This window comes from Schistocerca gregaria, chromosome 4 (assembly GCF_023897955.1).
Source record: "Schistocerca gregaria isolate iqSchGreg1 chromosome 4, iqSchGreg1.2, whole genome shotgun sequence".
In the NCBI taxonomy this organism is placed as follows: domain Eukaryota; kingdom Metazoa; phylum Arthropoda; class Insecta; order Orthoptera; family Acrididae; genus Schistocerca; species Schistocerca gregaria.
The window spans coordinates 365,282,889-365,305,136 of NC_064923.1; the positions used below are offsets into that span (position 1 = coordinate 365,282,889).

The 22,248-nt window shown below is 43.3% G+C and overlaps 1 protein-coding gene across 1 annotated transcript in view; it reads right to left on the bottom strand.

Annotated features, from left to right (window-relative positions):
• The window catches only part of LOC126267733 (trace amine-associated receptor 1-like), a 456,181-nt gene that overhangs the window by 400,522 nt on the left and 33,411 nt on the right, over positions 1 to 22,248 (bottom strand). The window contains exon 2 of the mRNA XM_049973036.1: positions 5,982 to 6,107. Coding sequence (XP_049828993.1) covers positions 5,982 to 6,107 — 126 coding nt within the window. The remainder of the gene's footprint in view (positions 1 to 5,981; positions 6,108 to 22,248) is intronic.

The window sequence follows — 22,248 nt, forward strand, 5'->3', positions numbered from 1 at the left end:
GATTCGAACCTGCGACCGTAGTAGTCGCACGGTTCCGGACTGCGCGCCTAGTACTTCGAGTTTCTGACGTAGAATTAACTTTTAAGCACACAAAGCGTTGATACATCGTTTGAATAACTGCTTTAGACAAAGTCTCTTATTAATGCCAATATTGTTCAGATCAGTTTCTGCATTTCAATAATATTTGTCAAGACTTCTTTCAATTCAGTTACGTTTATCTGCATGATAAACAACGCTGTGTGCAGTTTATATGTTAATTAGCTCTAAAATATTTGATGTTATGTGCAGTAAGGAACCTACTAAACGAAAAACCATGCGACGTCATCGCGTTTGAGTATTTTACATGCAAGTTTCAAGGAGGATGAAAGTGACCTCGATTATTTACCTTCATGAAGATCTAATCACAATTTAAAGTCCGTAGTCACACCTGTTAATTGAAGCTGCAATACCCTGATGTGGTTAAGGTTGTAAACTGCGTATCTTCTTCAGGTTCACTTGGATCTCAACTGAATATGTGACTTTGTCAAAAACTGTGATTGAGCGATTAAAACGTGAATTTCAGGCAACTGTTGTGGTTTTTTGAGTTGAAATATATCAAACTGTTCTGCAGTCAGCTGCCACGTTGACGTGTATTTCACCGCTAAGACAAAACAGAGGAGCAGTGTTGCCATCCATCTTTCTCAATACTCGTAAATTCTCCCCCGGTACGAGATCACGGTCGTAGGTCCGAGCTACAATTTTTGGCGAATATTACTCCATATTGCTTGAAGGTGCAATATCAATTGTCATTTGGAAGAAAGTCTTCATGTTTCGTGAACTCGTGGTTCTCCTGAACCGTAAAAGCTAACCTCATTCATTGATTTTGCACTGAATGATGTTGATATTCAAGATGGGATTACTGTTTCTACTGTTCGTCTTCATTCTGCATTACGGACATAGGCTACAAGTTCCCTGTACGCGATTTAATTACGTACCGAAGATTTATGGTAACGCAAGCGGACCTTTCTACGAAAACTGATGCTTCAGCAAATTTCTTCATTGATAAACCTACGTGCGTACGTACTCTTCATATGTGTAAAGATGACACTGTATCTATTTTTATGAGGGGTCGTGGGACGAACATGAAATTAAAGTTACTTGGTGATATAAAATAAAAACAAATACCGTCCGCACAAGGCTTGAAGGCCCAACGGTACCGAACAGCATCCGTGTCATAGGCAGCAAACACGATTCAGCGGGTGTGGACAGGGAGGGGTATTTGGTGAGCACACCGCTCTTCCGACCGTTATCAGTTTTCGTGACCAGTGGTCCTACTCCTCAGTCAAGTAGCTCTTCAGCTGGCCTTACAAGAGCTGAGCGCTGCCCGCTTGCGAACAGCACTAGACACACCTGGACGGTGACCCATCCAAGTGCTAGCCAAGCCCGACAGCGCTTCACTTCGATTACCTGGTGGGAACCGGAGTTACTTCGGCGGCAAGGCCGTTTGCTTCGTGCTTGTAAGACTGTATATAACAGTTTCTAAGAACTGTAGCGTCAGCTAAGAAATGTCTAATGGTACATCGAGGAACTTTAGAAGTTAAAGATACCAAAAATGATCAAATAAACTACATGTTAATGATGCAATACGAAATGTCATCTGGAATAAAAGTCTTGATATGTTTCGTGTGCAAGTGATTCACCTGCATGGTAAAGCCTAACATCGCTACGAGAATAGTGTGTAAGGATACCTGCAACATGTACCGGGTGATCACAAAGTCAGTACAAATAGGAAAACTTAATACACCACGGAATAACGCGGATAGAGAGGTAAAATAGACACACACGCTTGGAATGACATGGAGTTTTGTTAGAACCAAATAAAAAAAAAAACGAAAACAAAGTATTGCTAGATGCGTGAAAGATGTCTTGCGCGCGTCGTTTGGTGACGATCGTGTGGTCAGCCGCCAATTTCATCAAGCTTGGCCTTCCAGCTCTCCAGACCTCAGTCGGTGCGATTATTGGCTTTGGGGTTACCTGAATTGGCAAGTGTATCGTGATTGACCGACATATCTAGGGATGCTGAAAGACAACATCCGACGCCAATGTCTCACTTTAACTCCGGCATTCCATACAGTGTTGTTCACAATATTATTCCGCGACTACAGCTATTGTTGAGGAATGATGGTGGACATATTGAGCATTTCCTGTAAAGAAGACCATCTTTGCTTTGTCTTACTTTTTTATGCTAATTATTGCTATCTGATCACACGAAGCGCCATCTGTTGTACATTTTTTGAACTTTTGTATTTTTCTTTTTTTTGGTTCTAATAAAGCCCCATGTCATTCCAAGCATGTGTGTCAATTTGTACCTCTCTATGTACATTATTCCGTGATGTATTCAGTTTTCAAATTTATACTGACTTTTTGATCACCCGGTACTTCTGAGAACAGTTCCTCAGCCATTCACAGCTACCAACAGTGCAGACTTCACAAAGATTGACCAATTATTTAAAGGTCTTAAAGGGCTCTTGCTAGGGGAATAGTTTGAGACATATTAAATCTTGGTCCAGGGGTAGCTACATCATCACCATAAATCGCTCTTCAGAAATGAGACTTCCAAATTCACGGCATGGAGCAATTTCAGTGTCCCCCCCCCCCTCCCAGGAACCATGGACCTTGCCGTTGGTGGGGAGGCTTGCGTGCCTCAGCGATACAGATAGCCGTACCGTAGGTGCAACCACAACGGAGGGGTATCTGTTGAGAGGCCAGACTAACGTGTGCTTCGTGAAGAGGGGCATCAGCCTTTTCAGTAGTCGCAAGGGCAACAGTCTGGATGATTGACTGATCTGGCCTTGTAACAATAACCGAAACGGCCTTGCTGTGCTGGCACTGCGAACGGCTGAAAGCAAGGGGAAACTACGGCCGTAATTTTTCCCGAGGGCATGCAGCTTTACTGTATGATTAAATGATGATGGCGTCCTCTTGGGTAAAATATTCCGGAGGTAAAATAGTCCCCCATTCGTATCTCCGGGCGGGGACTACTCATGAGGATGTCGTTATCAGAAGAAAGAAAACTGGCGTTCTACGGATCGGAGCGTGGAATGTCAGATTTCTTAATCGGGCAGGTAGGTTAGAACATTTAAAAAGGGAAATGGATAGGTTAAAGTTGGATATAGTGGGAATTAGTGAAGTTCGGAGGCAGGAGGAACAAGACTTCTGGTCAGGTGACTACAGGGTTATAAACACAAAATCAAATAGAGGTAATGCAGGAGTAGGTTTAATAATGAATAGGAAAATAGGAATGCGGGTAAGCTACTACAAACAGCATAGTGAACGCATTATTGTGGCCAAGACAGATACGAAGCCCACACCTACTACAGTAGTACAAGTTTATATGCCAACTATCCCTGCAGATGACGAAAAATTGAAGAAATGTGTGATGAAATAAAATAAATTATTCAGATAGTAAAGGGTGATGAAAATTTAATAGTCATGGATGACTGGAATTCGGCAGTAGGAATAGGGAGAGAAGGAAACGTAGTAGGTGAATATGGATTGGGGGGAATATATAAAAGAGGAAGCCGTCTGGTAGAATTTTGCACAGAGCACAACTTAATCATAGCTAATACTTGGTATAAGAATCATGAAAGAGTGTTGTATACATGGAAGAACCCTGGAGATACTAAAAGGTATCAGATAGATTATATAATGGTAAGACAGAGATTTGGGAATCAGGTTTTAAATTGTAAGACATTACCAGGGGCAGATGTGGACTTTGACCACAATCTATTGGTTATGACATGTAGATTAAAACTGAAGAAACTGCAAAAAGGAGGGACCTTAAGGAGATATGACCTGGATAAACTGAAAGAAACAGAGGTTGTACAGAGTTTCAGGGAGAGCGTAAGGGAACAATTGACAGGAATGGGGGAAACAAATACAGTAGAAGAAGAATGGGTAGCTTTGAGGGATGAAGTATTGAAGGCAGCAGATAATCTAGTAGGTAAAAAGACGAGGGCTAGTAGAAATCCTTGGGTAACAGAAGAAATATTGAATTTAATTGATTAAAGGAAAAAAGATAAAAATGCAGGCAAGAAGGAATACAAACGTCTCAAAAATGAGGTCGACAGGAAGTGCAAAATGGCTAAGCAGGGATGGCTAGAGGACAAATGTAAGGATGTAGAGGCTTATCTCACTAGGGGTAAGATAGATACTGCCTACAGGAAAATTAGAGACCTTTGGAGATAAGAGAATCATCAAGAGCTCAGATGGAAACCGAGTTCTAAGCAAAGAAGGGAAAGCAGAAAGGTGGAAGGAGTATATAGATGGTCTATACAAGGGCGATGTACTTGAGGACAATATTATGGAAATGGAAGAGGATGTGGATGAAGATGAAATGGGAGATACGATACTGCGTGAAGAGTTTGACAGAGCACTGAAAGACCTGAGTCGAAACAAGGCCCCCGGAGTAGACAACATTCCATTGGAACTACTGACGGCCTTGGGAGAGCCAGTCCTGACAAAACTCTACCATCTGGTGAACAAGATGTATGAAACAGGCGAAATACCCTCAGACTTCAAGAAGAATATAATAATTCCAATCCTAAAGAAAGCAAGTGTTGACAGATGTGAAAATTACCGAACAATCAGTTTAATAAGCCACAGCTGCAAAATACTAATACGAATTCTTTACAGACGAATGGAAAAACTAGTAGAAGCCGACCTCGGGGAAGATCAGTTTGGATTCCGTAGAAATGTTGGAACACGTGAGGCAATACTGACCTTCCGACTTATCTTAGAAGAAAGATTAAGGAAAGGCAAACCTATGTTTCTAGCATTCGTAGACTTAGAGAAAGCTTTTTACAATGTTGACTGGAATACTCTCTTTCAAAATCTAAAGGTGGCAGGGGTAAAATACAGGGAGCGAAAGGCTATTTACAATTTGTACAGAAACCAGATGGCAGTTACAAGAGTCGAGGGACATGAAAGGGAAGCAGTTGTTGGGAAGGGAGTAAGACAGGGTTGTAGTCTCTCCCCGATGTTATTCAATCTGTATACTGAGCAAGTAGTAAAGGAAACAAAAGAAAAATTCGTGGTGGGTATTAAAATCCATGGAGAAGAAATAAAAACTTTGAAGTTCGCCGATGACATTGTAATTCTGTCAGAGACAGCAAAGGACTAGGAAGAGCAGTTGAATGGACTGGACAGTGGTTTCAAAGGAGGATATAAGATGAACATCAACAAAAGCAAAACGAGGATAATGGAATGTAGTCGAATTAAGTTGGGTGATGCTGAGGGAATTAGATTAGGAAATGAGACACTTAAAGTAGTAAAGGAGTTTTGCTATTTGGGTAGCAAAATAACTGATAATGGTCGAAGTAGAGAGGATATAAAATGTAGATTGGCAATGGCAAGGAAAGGGTTCCTGAAGAAGAGAAATTTGTTAACATCGAGTATAGATTTAAGTGTCAGGAAGTCATTTCTGAAAGTATTTGTATGGAGTGTAGCCTTGTATGGAAGTGAAACATCGACGATAAATAGTTTGGACAAGAAGAGAATGGAAGCTTTCGAAATGTGGTGCTACAGAAGAATGCTGAAGGTTAGGTGGGTAGATCACATAACTAATGAGGAAGTATTGAATAGGATTGAGGAGAAAAGAAGTTTGTGGCACAACTTGACCAGAAGAAGGGATCGGTTGGTAGGACATGTTCTGAGGTATCAAGGGATCACCAATTTAGTATTAGAGGGCAGTGTGGAGGGTAAAAATCGTAGAGGGAGACTAAGAAATGAATACATTAAGCAGATTCAGAAGGATGTAGGTTGCAGTAGGTACTGGGAGATGAAGAAGCTTGCACAGGATAGAGTAGCATGGAGAGCTGCATCAAACCAGTCTCAGAACTGAAGAGCACAACAACAACAACCATATATTTGTGCGCGTCTCATTTCTTTGGTGGATTACACGCAAGAGTCTGAGCAGAAGGTGGGTGAGAGGCGTGACCTACCTGTATCTGGCAGAAGATCTCGCCGTAGGGCCAGCAGCGGTACACGGCGGGCAGCACGCCGAACGGCGTCACCAGCAGCCCGATGGCCAGGTCGTTGCTCGCCAGCGACGTCAGCAGGTAGCGCGGCTGCAACACGAGAGCGCGGCGCGTCGTGAGCGACTACGCGTCCACAGCAAAGTCTAAACCTATACTTAACAGGCCTATTTTAAGACTAAGGGCCGATTGCTGACAGAGAACGTACCAAAGCTGTAAACTAGTACAGCTGAAAGTAGACGATACTAGAAGCACCAAGTTGTGAGTAAACATAGGCCCGCAAACGAAGTGGATACGACAGGACAGTACAGAGTGGCATGTTGTACGAATGTCGGTGTTAATGTGGAGGATTACAGTAGCGAGCAAGGTGGTTCAGTGGTTAGCACACTGGACTTGCAGTCGGAAGGATAACGGTTCAAATCCACGGTCGTAATTTAAATTTTCTGTGATTTCCCTAAATCGCTTAAGCGGGGTAGGACGTCAAACGGGGCCGACTTGGAGCAGGAGAGGCACCACAGGATATTTTATTTTCTACTGTCTATACTTTTAGAAATAAATTCATAAAACTTTGTCAACATGACCAGGAATGATTAAGGATTCACACTCATAGCAGTGGAAGTGCAAAAACATAACACAATCAGTTATTTTTAGATATGAAATATCATCATTGTTTCACTTACTGTTGGCTGCATTTGTTGCTATAGGTACATTTTTCTTCACAAGTAAGAGACATTCTTTGATGAATTTTACACAGCATACATACCATATTTACAGGTGTATGAAACTCTAGAATTTTCCTAATCTATTAAAAACTGTGGTAAAAATTGATTTTTTTCTAGACATAAACTTTCGAACGTAGCAGCTCATTCATTTTTTCATAAATTAAATAGATTCTAGAGTTTCAGGTAACTGTAAGTATGGGTTGTATGCTGTGCAAAATTCATTGAACCGTCTCTCTTACTTATGAAGAAAAGTGTACCTATAGCAACAAATGCAGCCAACAGTAAGTGAAAAAATGATGAAATTTCACATGTAAAAAAAATTATTTTGTTATGTTTTTGAACTTTCGCTGCTACGAGTGTGAATCCTGAAACCTTCCTGGTCATGCTGACAAATTTACTTGTAAAAGTATAGACAGTGGAAATTAAAATGTCCTCTGGTGCCTCTCCTGCTCCAAGTCAGCCCCTTTGACGTCCTGCCCCCTTCAAGGCAATTCCCTGGATGGTTCCTTTGGAAGGGCACATCCAGCTTCCATCCCTAATACGATGGGACGGATGACCTCGCTGTTTGGTCTTGTCCGTACAAATCAGCCAACCAACGAACATTGCAATAACGAGTAGCTGACTAACACGCATTTCATGACAATTCACGGGCGGCTGCACGATTGTACCAAGTAGCAAACCGTGTCCGAAGGCTCCCTGAGAGTGCAACGTTTACAAGGGTGCATTAACGCCTCCGAGAAACTGGAAGCTTTGCACATGCCGCGGGCGTGGTTTAGGCCTGCACGAATTACGCCTGTGCTTGGAAATGCAAATAGTCGAAATACTCTCCAGGAATCTTGGCAAGGAGACTTATTGCTCAAGATTCTGGAATGACCACAGCAGCGTTTGGAGAATAACACACTCCAATGCAGTCTACCAGTACCACCTACGAGTCCTGTTTCTTACAAGGGGACACAGTTCGGAATGAGACTTTGCAGGTTAGCAGTATACCTCAAGGATGTCCACTCATGGAAGTCTTAAAGCGCACTATTCTGAAAGTCCAGAAAGGGAAGGGCTCTAATGTTTTAAGCGTATCTCATACGCCATATACATTAGAAGTAGTATGGCAACACTCGCGTGAAATTGCTCAATTAGTAGGGTGCTGGAAGGTTATACGGCCGATCCGGGTTCCATTCTACCTGCATGCTCGACTCTTGTTTCTTTTATTAATTGTTTGAAAAAGTAAAACAACTTTATTTAAAAGTTATTCACCTAAAGTATTATGAATTCAATAATAAATAATTTCATGTTGTTATAAAATGGCTGTCATTACAATCATCAATACATTCTTTTTAAGATTTTGAATAATTTCAAATGCATTTTGATGGAGGCAAATTAAAGCATTAATGACTGTCATTACAATTATATTACAAAATTGGGCGATATTATAAACTGTATGAAGGTTGTAAATATTAGTTGTAAATTCGAGCAGCCGGTGTCTTCGTGGAAGAGCAGGAAATTGCTGTTGGCCTACTGTGTGTACAAACAGGCAGACGGTGAGGAAGTGTCAAAGTCCGCACGGAACCAATCGAGCAGTGGGCCTTACCTGCTACAGTGCCAGTTCATTTATGTCCTTCCCAGACATTGGAGCGTTCTGTACCGTGAAATATATCGTGAATTAAAAATGTCTGCAGAGAAGACATCGCGAAAGTATCAGAAGCTGCAGATTCATTATACAATGAAGTGTCAAAGGTGAGGTGAAGAGATGGTGTTGTTTGTTATGAAATCTTGCTTGTAGCAAATAATTTGATTGCCTCGTGATCTTAAACGACAATTTCTCCTGAAGCAATGTCAATGGGTGAAGAAATTTACAGAAGTGCTATGGACGCGTTCGCTGAAAAGATAATTGTGACTGATGATGAACCTGATCAAAAAAATGAAAACTGTGAAGGTAAGCCTTTCAAAAGGTACGAAGGCCACAGCTCGTCTGTTCATTATGAACCAGAAGAAAAAAGGGCGAAAGAAGTAGACCGTCTTTCTTTGGATTACAAAATGAACGTAGTTAATATTGTAAATGCTCATCCCATGCGGAAACTACGACATTAAAAAAAAGCGTTTAGGCGGTTAAGAAAAATGGGATATTTATCCCAATGGGAAGAAGCAGTAGAAAAGGAGACAAGAAATTAGATAAGCACGCAGCAATCAGTTCCGGAACATAGTTCTTGCGCGTTTGATCATTCTGTTGAAACCAGACAGAATTATCGGCAAGTGACTGCACGGAATTTGCAGCAGTGGGCTTTAGCAGAAGCACAACAGTTTGCAGATGTTGAATTTTAAGCTTCTGACAGCTGGGTTCATAGACTCAAAAATAAGCACGGAATTCCTCAGCGAAAAGTGACAAGATTTGTTTCAAGAACAGAAACAGCGACGTTCGCATAAACCTTGGCTGTTGCAGACATTTTCTAATCCAGACGTTAAAACTGACACCGAATTTCAACAAAGGATTTTTTTATGAACACTGGCGAAATAGGCATCTATTGCGGGGTATTTAAAATTCATTATGCACTCTGTTTTTACGATTCTCTGACAAAATACTTTAATTTCGGTTTTTTTCCCAGAAAATCAGCATCAGTCGGCGCAAACAGGACTCTGACTATCAATGGAAGCAAAACTATTTTCGTCAAAAGACACGACATGAATAAAGTGACGCATACATATACCGCTCAATATGCGCTCACTCTGTCCGGAAACATCCTGTCTCAAGGATTTGTTTGTTTACAAGTGTCAACCGGTAATTTTGGTCCCCGACAGTAAAAGGATACGAGTAAAATTATTAAAACGTTGTAATAACGTCTTCCAAATGTTGGAAGCTAACGACAGAACTGCATAGTGACTTTCTCAACAGGTGTTTGGAACCTTGGTCAAGAAGGGTTTCTGTTAATTATTGACTCTCGAAGTGGATAAGCAAAGCCTGAACAATACGACGAAATCTTCCAGTTTGATGAGAAATCACCAACGTGTAAATTAAAGTGATTCCTCCGAAATGTACCCCACGTGTTGAACCATATGATGTATATTTATATAGACAAGAAAAAATGTGATAAAAAATACAAAATTGCGCTCCTCTTACTGAAAAGAACAGAGAAATAAATTTTCTTGAAGACAGTATAAAACTACAATTAATAGGCCACCATCAGTTGTCATCGCCAATTTTTAAGGAAATGATCCGACTTGCCTGGTATGCTTCCAGGCTTTCTGATGAAAGAGAAGTTTTCAGGAATGTCAACGAAGCATGCTTCTCAGCACGTTTTTAAAATCAGTGTTCCTGTAAACAATCGTCCTTCATAAATTTTGCAAGATTCCAAAATATTTATTGTTTTCAATATTTTTATGAGAATTATAATTCTGGTACTTGCAGATAAAATACAAAATTGGCAAATGAACGTGACATAAAAAAAATTATGTAATTGAAACCCCAACCAGAATTTTGTGACGGTGGTAATTAATTTACCTCGATTAAAAATGAATTTGAAATTACTTAATTTTTAAAAAATAAAGTATTATTGAGTTTAATTCACATTTTACGTAGCTGCGACTGCCATTTCATAAACAAAATAAAATTATCAAAATATCCAGTCCCGTCCGAGCAGCCATAGCGTACGGATCTCCGTGCCGGCACGTTCACAGGAGCTCAGTCCGTCAGTTCACCTGATGATGGCGACATGTTTGATCGCCGAAATATTGTGCCCGTTGGACACTGTAGACCGGCAGTAGACCCGTGGATATTTTATCAAATACGCCGGGAGAAACTCAAGAATCACATCATACACCTTTACGGGGTGGAGATGTACCGCAGCATGAAGAAATTTGAAAAGTTGCGCCACCGTAGATGTCGTTTGCTAAGTACTCTTGCCTTTCTAAAGAGATGTTCCAAATTTTGCTAAGGTTATGCATCACATCGATTCTACAGCAGCTAAGAGAATCAAGAAACGAGCCAGCCTCACATTGGTACATGAGAGAGTGCAATTCACCCGCCGGAGCCCTGAGTTTATCTCACAGGAATTACTCAAACTACATTTGCAACTGGCTAGAAATTTCACCTCTTTTTCCTGGGATTGGATTGATGGTGTCACCTGGGTTGCAGCTGATTCCGCCCATAACAAGGCAACGGGACGTCAAACACCTAAGTTCTCACGTCTCCTTGACAAACCATCTCTGCAGGTTCCGTGCAAGACTGTCATCAATTTGAGTGACATGGTGTTGAGTGATGATGCGGTCTCGGTTTTGCAGAAAGTTCTCTATTTCGCTCACCCTCCCCCCCCCCCCCCCCCCCTCAGTTTACTCCGGTCGCGGAAATTGTTAGTGCTGTTGAACAGGTTGCAGCTCGACTTCCGCCTGAATCAGCTGAGGAAATACATCGTGAAACTTGTCGTGCTTTGACGAAATCCTAGCCGATGGTCAAATATCACCAGTAAAGAGAGGGCGGCCATTCGTGATCGGAGGGAGCGCTCTGAAATTGTCTTACGGGCTGACAAAGGCAATGCTACACTGTTGTCTCCCATAAGGACTACACTGATAAGATGCAGAGCCTGCTAAATGACGATTCCTACCGGAAGATCAGCGTTAACCCTACAAACAAAATGGAGAACAAGACGAGGTCGCTTCTCAAGGATGCAGATTTACCGGAGGGTGACGCTAAGAAATTGTTACCCCAAGGTCCGGTACCGCCTACACTATATGGACTCCCGAAGGTTCACAAAGAGGGGGTACCATTATGCCCCATTGTCAGCAACATCAGGGCACCTACATATTCGTTGGCCAAATACCTGACGGGAATATTAAGTCCTTATGTGGCTAAATTCCCTTATCACATCCGTAATTCCGTAGATTTTGTTAAACGCCTTGATAGCTTCAGGTTGGATGAGTCAGATATCATGGTGAGTTTTGACGTCGTTTCCTTGTTTACGAGGGTATCCCTGCGAGAGTCACTAGAATAGTCAGAAGAGCACTGAACTTTTTAGCCATGTCTTGACGTCCACGTATTTTCTTTTTAGTGGAGAATACTACGAACGAACGGAGGGAGTCGCCATGGGTAACCCACTCTCAACGGTGGTAGCGAATTTGTATATGGTGAACTTGGAGGAGGAAGCCCTGTCGTCATCCGAATGGAAACCTACTTGCTTTTTCCGTTACGTGGACAACACGTTGGTCATATGGCCACATGGTATGGATAAACTCCTTGACTTCCTTACACATCTAAACTCCATACACTCCGACATCAAATTCAATATGGAGACTGAAACGGAGGGTAAATTACCTTTCCTTGACGTCTTGGTCAAGAGAATGGCTGACGCCACCCTAGGTCATGGGTTCTGTCGGAAGACAACGCAACTGATCTGTATTTGCACGCAGACAGCTGCCACCACCTTTCACAGAGGAATGGGGTACTTGAAACTCTAGTACATAGGGCGAGCACTATCTCTGACTCAGAGAGTCTACCCCAGGAATTGGAACATCTGGGAACTGTATTTCGAAAAAAATGGGTACTCAGAGTGGCAGATTCAACGTGCTCTCCGCCCAACCACTACAGCACAACCTGTGCAAATGGATGAAATCACGAGGGAGAAGGTAGGCACTGCGTTTATTCCAGATACAGGCACACTCTCGGGGAAAATCGCCCGCATTTTGAAGAAACACCGGGTCGGAACTGTGTTTTGTCCTCCGAATAAAACTCGTGCACTGGTGGGGAGTGCCAAAGATGACCTCGGTTTGAGGAAGGCCGGCGTGTACCAGATTCCGTGTCAATGCGGCAAGTCGTATATTGGTCAGAGGATGCGTACCGTCGAGGATCGGTGCTGTGAACACCAGAGGTACACTCGACTGATGTATCCGAGCAAGTCGGAGGTCGCTGAATATTGTTTGTCGGAAAATCACGCTATGGAGTATGAACGCACGAGGATTCTGGTACAGACCTCGAGATACTGGGACAGCGTTGTTAGAGAGGCCATCGAAATTCGCACCAATGACGACCTCATAAACCGTGACTGTGGCTATAATCTTTGCAAGGCTTGGGAACCAGCGATTGGGTTAATCAAGAGTAAATCGAGCAAACGCATAGTTGTGACGAGCACGGCGGACAGAGCCATCACTTCGACGTCATCTCAGACGCCGTCGCAATCTGTTCCACCGAGCGACCGTGGCGCGGGGCGCGGACAGCGTAGGGAGCGCGCCGCGGCCGGAGGGTATTTAAACCGGCCGCCGCCACGACCGATCCCAGTTCCCCCTGAGCAGCCATAGCGTACGGATCTCCGTGCCGGCGCGTTCACAGGAGCTCAGTCCGTCAGTTCACCTGATGATGGCGACATGTATGATCGCCGAAATATTGTGCCTGGTGGACACTGTAGACCGGCAGTACACCCGTGGATATTTTGATTATCAAATAATTATCAAATATGCAGGGAGAAACTCTAAAATCACAAAATAAAATTGTTTATGATGTAATTGATAATGCCTCAGGTCATTAACTTCATTTAACAGTTGTTATAATTTTTAAAACAATTAAAGGAAAAGAAAATCTACCTGCATCGGTAGGTGGGAAAGATCGAACCCAGATCAGCCATATGACACTGTAGTATCCTACTTTTATTATTATTTTTATTTCTGTTATCTGATTTTGTTCGTTTCATCTGCTCGGTGTGGACGTCGGAAGACACCCGTTTCAGTTCGTCGTTGATCCATTAACTCAGTTTTTTTATTACAGAGGGCAGCTAACCCTCTGACTGAACACGCTGAGTTACCTTGCCGGCATTCTTTTGAGTGAGGTACTTCACTTACGTCCTGCGTTGCTGCTTATGACCCCACTATGAGGTGTGCATGAACTACGTTCAATGCTCCAAAATCCTTTTTCTTTTGGAATTTTCTAGATAGAGCTTTTTAAGATATCCATGACGGACACCCTTGAAGTATAGTAGTAACGTTGGAAATTCAGTTCGGAGTGAGATTTCAAAGACCAGAAGGTCCTTTTGTTAGTGGCGCTGACTTTAGCCCTAGACTAGCGTTCTGCCAGTGGGTCGAACAAGAAGCTTTTATCAATCCTACATCTGATAATAACATGTTAATTACAGATAGAAAAGGGTTCACTAGTGATGGTGTGATTAATTATCACAAGTCTCACTTATGGAGTCATATCTGTGCTTAGCGATACTAGATCATCGTCTTCTTGGGACATGTATGTTACCAAACATATTCAGTGGACGAAATCAACTTCAGTTTCTGCGACATATTTTACAGGGGTGGTTGAGGGGGTTTCGTCAGAGCGACTCCAGAGCATGTGGTATATGCATGATGGAGCACCTGCACATTTTGCTGATATAGTGAGACGACATCTGATCGCCTAAATGGCTGAAACTGAATTGGGTGAGGCGTGTTTGAAAGGATTTGAACCTCACTGCAGCGACGGCTGCCGGCCTAGATACGGATATAAGGACGACACTTTGAAGACCTCCATTAACTATATGTACAGTCTGTAACTGTTATCGCTCTAATAACTTTTCTTAATACTGTTCAGTATTGTTACTTTTTCCTAATTGGGATGACGTTTACACAAAATCAAGTCAATGGTGGCTGGTACCCATGAAGTCGCAGTCACCTCGCAAATGGTTCTTTTGCAGACCTATGTTTACTGAGACTTTTTTGCTTCCAGCATCGTGTAGTTGGTTGCTTTGGGGAAGAAGACCAGACAGCGAGGTCATCGGTCTCATCGGATTAGGGAAGGACAGGAAAGGAATTCGGCCGTGCCCTTTGAAAGGAACCATCCGGGCATTTGCCTGGAGCGATTTAGGGAAATCACGGAAAATCTAAATCAGGATGGCCGGGCGCGGGATTGAACCGTCGTCCTTCCGAATGCGAGCAGCATCGTGTACTGTCAACTGTATTTAAATGCTGGTCACTCAGAAGAAAGATGGACAAACGGTGCGCCGTCTACTGACTTTTTTACCAAGCCACAAGGCAATGGTTGTTAGGCTGTGAATGAAAGCAACCAGCACTTGCTTCGAAGTATCTACATCTACATAATTGTATACTGTGCAGACTACTGAGAAGTGAATGACAGAGATTACTTACTAACGTGCCACATGTTAGGGTTTCTATCTGATCCATTGACGTGTAGAGTGCCGAAATAATGACTGCTGAAACGGCAGTGTGTGCTCTATAAGTAGTCTAACCTCATATCCGTGGTGTCTACGGAACTGTGCGTAGGGATCTGAGGAATATCTCTGGATTCTTCGCTTAACAGTGATTCTTAAACTCTGTAAGTAGGCTTTTGCTAATTTAGTTTCTTCATAATCTCCGTGATGTTCTGCTGTGGATCAAAACAGCATGTGACCAGTCGTTACCATGGTTTATATATGTTCAATAACCCCTGTTAATTCTATTTGGCACGAATCCAACACACTTATGCAACATCCTAGGGTGTTTGTCAGCAGTCACCTTACAGTGTGAGTGCATTTTCCCACTACGCTGTCGAATAAATCGAAGCCTGCCCCGTGCCTTACCAACGTCGCGATAATTCCACTCCATATTCCTACTAACTGTTGCGCGCAGGTATTTGTATGATTTGGCTCACAGAAATACTGACTTATCGGATAAAACTTTCCTGTGTTTTGTGGACGGCACATCTATACATTTCTCAATAATAGAAACGAGTATCCAATATTTCCCTTTATTCGAAAAGTTATTGAAATCTTACAACACATTTGCGCAGCTTTTTCTGCTAGTAGTTAATCATAGATTGCTCCATCATCACCAAAGTCTGAAACTTTCATTAATTTTGTCTTCACGGATCATTAATATACAGAGTGGCCCTAATTAAACTTTCACTACTTGAGTCATTATAGGCGGTGAAGCGTAGGCAGATGGATGGCAAACTTTACAGAATGATGTTCAGCGTGCAGCAGGATTTGCGTTGTTAGCAGTGTTAGTATTGTAACTTACCGTTAGACGCCGGTAGCAGTAAGCGCGCATTACGGCTACAGATAGTCAGCATGGCTCTGGACAAGGTGAGCAGAGCATTACTTGTGAGCCTGCTTTACGGAAACAATAGTAACTGTGCTGCTGCTCTTCGCTTTAAAGTAATACGGAGAGGTCCTTTTTCAGCATCGGGATTGACGAACGTGATTCGAAAATTAGAATTAACTAGCGATTTAGGAATCGCTCGTGGATGAGACCGATGGCGAATTGTGCCACAAGTTGAAGTTATTGTTGCCATGTCTGAGAACGCTGGACGCAGTATGCGATCTTCAGGAGTGCAAGAGTCGTGTCACGACAACTGAACATTCCAATGCTGCGAACAGTTGTTAAAAGTATCAATAGTACGGTTACAGACTGACTTGGATGCTGATGGTCGCCACATTGGCCAATGTTTGTAACATGGAAAGTAAACTTTGTACGCAATTAAAACATGTTTCTCTCTCATATGGACATAAAAAAATGTTCCACTCCATGGGTTATTCTTTATTTCTCTTCTGCGTGTCCTTACAAAAGTTTCCGCAACGTTTGATTATCCTACGATCACTCATTTTTCACGTGGGCTCTCTCGAGTATCGATAGTTGAATTATAACCCCACTGTACAACACGAACAGCACCAAGAATTCTATCGCACTTTCTTGGATCACGCCTCAAGTTACTTGTACTTCTATCAACGACTCCTCATCCAAGATAACATGCTGTGCCCTTCCTAGTAAGAAATGATCAGTCCAGTCATACATTTAGTTTGATATTCCATATAACAGTAGTTTTGTTAATAAACAGTGGTGTGGTACCTAGTTAAAAGCTTTTCAGATGTCAAGAAATATTACATACCCCCGACTGCTTTGATTCATCGTTCTCAGGCTCTCTTGTGTGAAAAATGGAAGTTGGGTTTCGGCTGACTGACTGCCGGACTGGCTTGTAAGGGGTGATTCCGTGCGATATTTTTAGTGTAAAACGATACATAGTTGCTGAAGTTCATCATCAGTTGTGGTTCATTCATAGACCTACAATTATGAGTGAAAGAAGGTTAGCCAGGTGTGTCGAGACTTAAAAGAAGGACGTATAAAAAGTTCAATATAAAGTGCAGAGTGGCAGACTCAGTATTCTTACCGACAAAACGGTGCAGCAGTTTGACTAAAACTGCTATGTGATCGACGTTTGGAGCTTTCACTGATGGATTTCCTCATGGTGAATGAAGTGCTACACAATTCTTACGGAGAAGCCTGGATAAGCAAACTGTTATCAACTAATACAAATAAAATAACTTATATCAAAGGATGAGCATCTATAACCACTGTTGACAAGATGAAGACTTTTGTGTCCCACATTGTTGAAGGCGAGAACTCGTGCGTCGGCCCTACACTAAAGTACAATTTTGAACTTGCCCATTCAAAAAATTCAAGCAATGGGTCAAAAAATGACGATGGAGAAGGGATTTCCTTTGGTTAAGTTTAGGAAACGTGTGTCAACATTAAATGTTATGTGTATTGCATACTCCCATCCTTCGACAGCGCCGTAGTATCCTTCTAGCACGACAACGAGTACCCACACTTCCTTGTCCCTATCAAGGATGTGATTCAGGATTTGAGTTGGAAATTTTTATACCATGCACCCCACAGCGCCGGTGTCGCACGGAGTGATTATTAACTCTCGTTGCGCTGTGAGAAAGGCTTGATCGAGAATGGTTTGAAGATGGGAACTCAAGACCGCCGGTGGAGGAAATCCCGGCGGGTCTATTGTCGTAGTTACAACAATGTGAACTCTCTGTCCCACCCTGCACCGGCAACTCAGAAAGGTAGTTTCGTTACCTGAAAATTACTGGAAGCGGCTGGGAGAGAGCCTTCTTTGATTCTCCACACGTTGTAAACCGGTCCAGTTCTCAAATGAAGAATTCCTATGCGGAGGCATTGAATACGCTACTGAAACATTGTAAAAGAGTTTAAATGTGAAACTTGATTACGAGGGAAAACGAGAACAAAAACTTTTTCTAACTAGTATATTTTTCAGTTATCAAACAGCCGTTACTTTTCGAATACTCCTCCTTGTGCAAATGCAGGGTGATTCAAAAGTCATACACCGTACGGCAAATTGGGTGAACCAGAATTTCACTGTCAAAATTTCAGAGGTGATACTATTGTTACACAGCAATATAACTTAATTGTGCCAGCTTAAATTTTTTATTACAGTTCATTCATGTAAGATCCGAACGGAAAAGCTGAGCTGAAGTGATGTGTCAGTTGTTATGTCAACTGCCGATCCAGCAGATCTTAGGACCGGAACAGACAGAAATGTAAGCACCACTGTACTACTAAGCAAGGCGTTGTGACGCAGCACTGTGTAGCTCCGCTGCCGAGCACTGCTACGAAGACAGAAAAGTCGAGCTCGACGGTCGATGATCAATACTGAAACTACCACGGCGGGATAAGCAGCGGTGACAGGTACGATTAATGGGGCAAATACGATCATGTACTCAGCGCCATTGTGTCATAGGGGGGCTCAGTTCTTATCAATAACGCAGCTTTCGGAGTACATGACAAATCTGTTGTGCTGTCATTCTGTCTGTGTTGAATAAACAGAGAGAATTACAGTTGGTTGGGTGGTTGGTTGGTTTGTGGGATTGAAGGGACCAGACTGCTACGATCATTGGTCCATTTTTCGAAAACTTCAAACACCCACACAGAATATAAACGAACAATGGATATGACAACAGACAACACAGAACAATAAAGACTCAGACAGAGACCAGAAAAAAGGAATTAAAATCACACAGAGTGTGACAGTGGTCGGCCGACCATAGAGACAAAAAAGGAAACGCCAACCACCTAGAAACACACTAAAAAAAATAACCCAGTCTAAAATCGTAGGCCAAAGGCCAGACTCAAAACAAAAAAATGACTGACACTCTGGTTAAGTGAACAAAGCCCCTTTCCCGAATAAAACGCTAAAATAAGCCTTCCATGGCAGTGTCATCTGTTAAAAGGGCAGGGAGCGTATTAGGCAGCGCAAACGTCTGCCTGAGCACAGCTAAAAGGGGAGAAGCCAACAAAATGTGGACCACCGTCAAAGCGGATGCAGCGACATAGAGGTGAGTCCTCAGGGCGCAATAAGTGGCTATGCGTCATCCGGGTGTGCCCAATGCGCAGCCGGCAGAGGACAACAGACTCCTAGCGAGAGACCCACAAGGTGCAGCGCCATGCACAGGTAGCCTCCTTGATGGCCCGAAGTTTGGTGAAGGCAGGGTGCACCATTCTTTACCCCAGGTGCGAAGTACATTCTGCCGCAAAACTGCCCTCAGGTCACTCTCCGAAAGCCCAGTCGATAAGGCTGGTGCGCCGAGAGCCTGTTTGGCCAGCATGTCAACACGTTCGTTGCCTTGGATGCTGACATGACCAGGGGTCCACACAAAACAGAGCGGCCGCAACGGGCGAGAGTATGGAGGGACTCCTGGATAGCCATCACCAGACGAGAGCGAGGGAAACACTGGTCGATAGCTCGTAAACTGCTCAGGGAGTCACTACACATAACGAAGGAGTCACTTGAGCAGGAGCGGATATACACTTGGGCACGAGAGAAGGCGACCAGCTCAGCAGTGTAAACGCTGCAGCCAGCCGGCAATGAGTGTTGTTCGTAATGGTCCCCTAGAGTGAGAGCATAACCGACACGACCAGCAACCATCGAACCGTCAGTGTAGACAACGCCAGAGCCCTGATACGTGGCAAGGATGGAAAGAAAGCGGCGACGGAAGGCCTCAGGAGGGACCGAGTCCTTCGGGCCCTGTGCCAATTCGAGCCGAAGGCAAGGGCGGGGCACTCACCAGAGAATGACAGTGAAACCACGACGAGCTGTTTGATGATGGCCAGCTGCCTACCTGCTTGCTGACTAAAAGATATGGCAGCCAAACCCCGGTGCATACCACAGCAGTGGTCTTCTGGCGCTGCCAGTTGCGTCATCGGACATGGGGAGACTGTTGGACCATCCCCCCTTCCCCCCCCCCCCCCCCCCCCACCTCACCTACTGGGTCGTGGCGGTTGATGTACAACTTGGATCTACGCACTGGCAAGTCGACGCGCACCCATGCAGCCTCCTGGCTGATTTGTGAACTCCAGCCGCAGTCGTGGTGGGTGACAAGGGAATGACAACCGGCATCTTGGACCACCATCAGCAGACTCCGTCTGAGTGCAGGACGGGGTTATCGTCGATAGATGAACGCGGTCACCAGAGCACTTTCAGAGGACCGCGCCTACTTCGCTCTCTCCCGTCACCAGCTCTTCACGCTGCCCAGGCACTGAGCTGTTGCAACAAGGTCACGACGCAATGACGAAACAGCAGTCTTCTACAGCACGAGGGCATCGCGGTCAGCTCTGCAGCTCTGAAGAATTTAAAATCTTTGTGAATCTTGCTTGACAGAAAATATATTTACAGGCAGCTAAAACCGCCGGGAGTGCGGTGGACCACTCACTCTCATACTTCTCTCGACCTTCAAACTACAATGTGACCTCAGGGACGCGTCGTGTCTGTATGGACCAAAACAGTAAGAAAGTGTCCAGTAAACATTGTTTTTTTTATGTATAATCCGTGAGACAAGTAATTCGTATAGGCAGTCTAGGGGGGCATACGGCAATGTTGCCGAACGTGGCGTATGGCACGTATGGAGCGTATGGCTTCACTTGAACGCGTTCTCTAGCAGTAGAAACAAAAGCGTCGCTAACATGCAGGTCGTTATTTACGGTTTCTACTTGTAGTCCACAATCTTAAAGAATAGTTTTCTCAAATCGTTGAACATTCGCATGCTTGTTTCCTTTATTAAATACCAGTAATATTAATTAGTTCTACAATGAGCGACTGATTAATCAGTCAGTACATTAGCATTTATAATATGAAGATGGTACAATATGATGATAGGCCGACGGCATACTCACACCTTACATTTTTCAGTGTATTGTAGCTATGCTAATGGAAAAACACAACTCCTAGTGCTATTAGACCCTGATTTAAAATAGTCTTCTTCGGCACTGCTCGAAGTATCGTTGGTCCCTCCCAGTTGTATAAATAAATTTTTTACGCACTCATCCACAACGCCTTCGTTTTAGCTGCCTCTATGATAACACTCCCCCCCTCCCCCCCCCCCCCCCCCCCCGAACCATGGACCTTGCCGTTGGTGGGGAGGCTTGCGTGCCTCTGCGATACCGATGGCCGTATCGTAGATGCAACATCAACGGATGGGTGTTTGTTGAGAGGCCAGACAAACGTGTGGTTCCTGAAGAGGGGCATCAGCCTTTTCAGTAGTTGCAAGGGCAACAGTCTGGATGATTGACTGATCTAGCCTTGCAACATTAATCAAAACGGCCTTGCTGTGCTGGTACTTCGAACGGCTGAAAGCAAGGGGAAACTACAGCCGTAATTTTTCCCGTGGGCATGCAGCTTTACTGTATGACTAAATGATGATGGCTTCCTCTTGGGTAAAATGTTCCGGAGGTAAAATAGTCCCCCATTCGGATCTCCGGGCAGGGACTACTGAAGAGGACGTCGTTATCAGGAGAAAGAAAACTGGCGTTCTACGGATCGGAGCGTGGAATGTGAGATCTCTTAATCGGGCAGGTAGGTTAAAAAATTTAAAAAAGGAAATGGATAGGTTAAAGTTACATATAGTGGGAATTAGTGAAGTTCGGTGGCAGGAGGAACAAGACTTTTGGTCACGTGAATACAGAGTTGTAAATACAAAATCAAATAGGAGTAGGTTTAATAATGAATAAAAACAATGGAAGTGCGGGTAAGCTACTACAAACAGCATAGTGAACGCATTATTGTGGCCAAGATAGACATAAAGCCCACGCCTATTACAGTAGTACTAGTTTATATGCCAACTACCTCTGCAGATGATGAAGAAATTGAGGAAATGTCTGATGAGATAAAAGAAATCATTCAAGTAGTGAAGGGAGAGGAAAATTTAATAGTCATGGGTGACTGGAATTCGTTAGTACGAAAAGGGAGAGAAGGAAACATAGTAGGTGAATATGGATTGGGGGGAAGATATGAAAGAGGAAGACGTCTGGTAGAATTTTGCACAGAGCATAACTTAATCATAGCTAATACTTGGTTCAAGAATCATAAAAGAAGGTTGTGTACATGGAAGAATCCTGGAGATACTAAAAGTTATCAGATTATATAATGGTAAGACAGAGATTTAGGAATCTGGTTTTAAATTGTAAGACATTTCCAGGGGCAGATGTGGGCTCTGACTACAATCTATTGGTTATGAACTGTAGATTAAAACTGAAGAAACTACAAAGACGTGCTAATTTAAGGAGATATGACCTGGATAAACTGAAAAAACCAGAGGTTGTAGAGAGTTTCAGGGAGAGCATAAGGGAAAAATTGACAGGAATGGAGGAAAGAAATACAGTAGAAGAAGAATGGGTAGCTCTGAGGGATGAAGTAGTGAATGCAGCAGAAGATCAAGTACGTAAAAAGACGAGGGCTAATAGAAATCATTGGGTAACAGAAG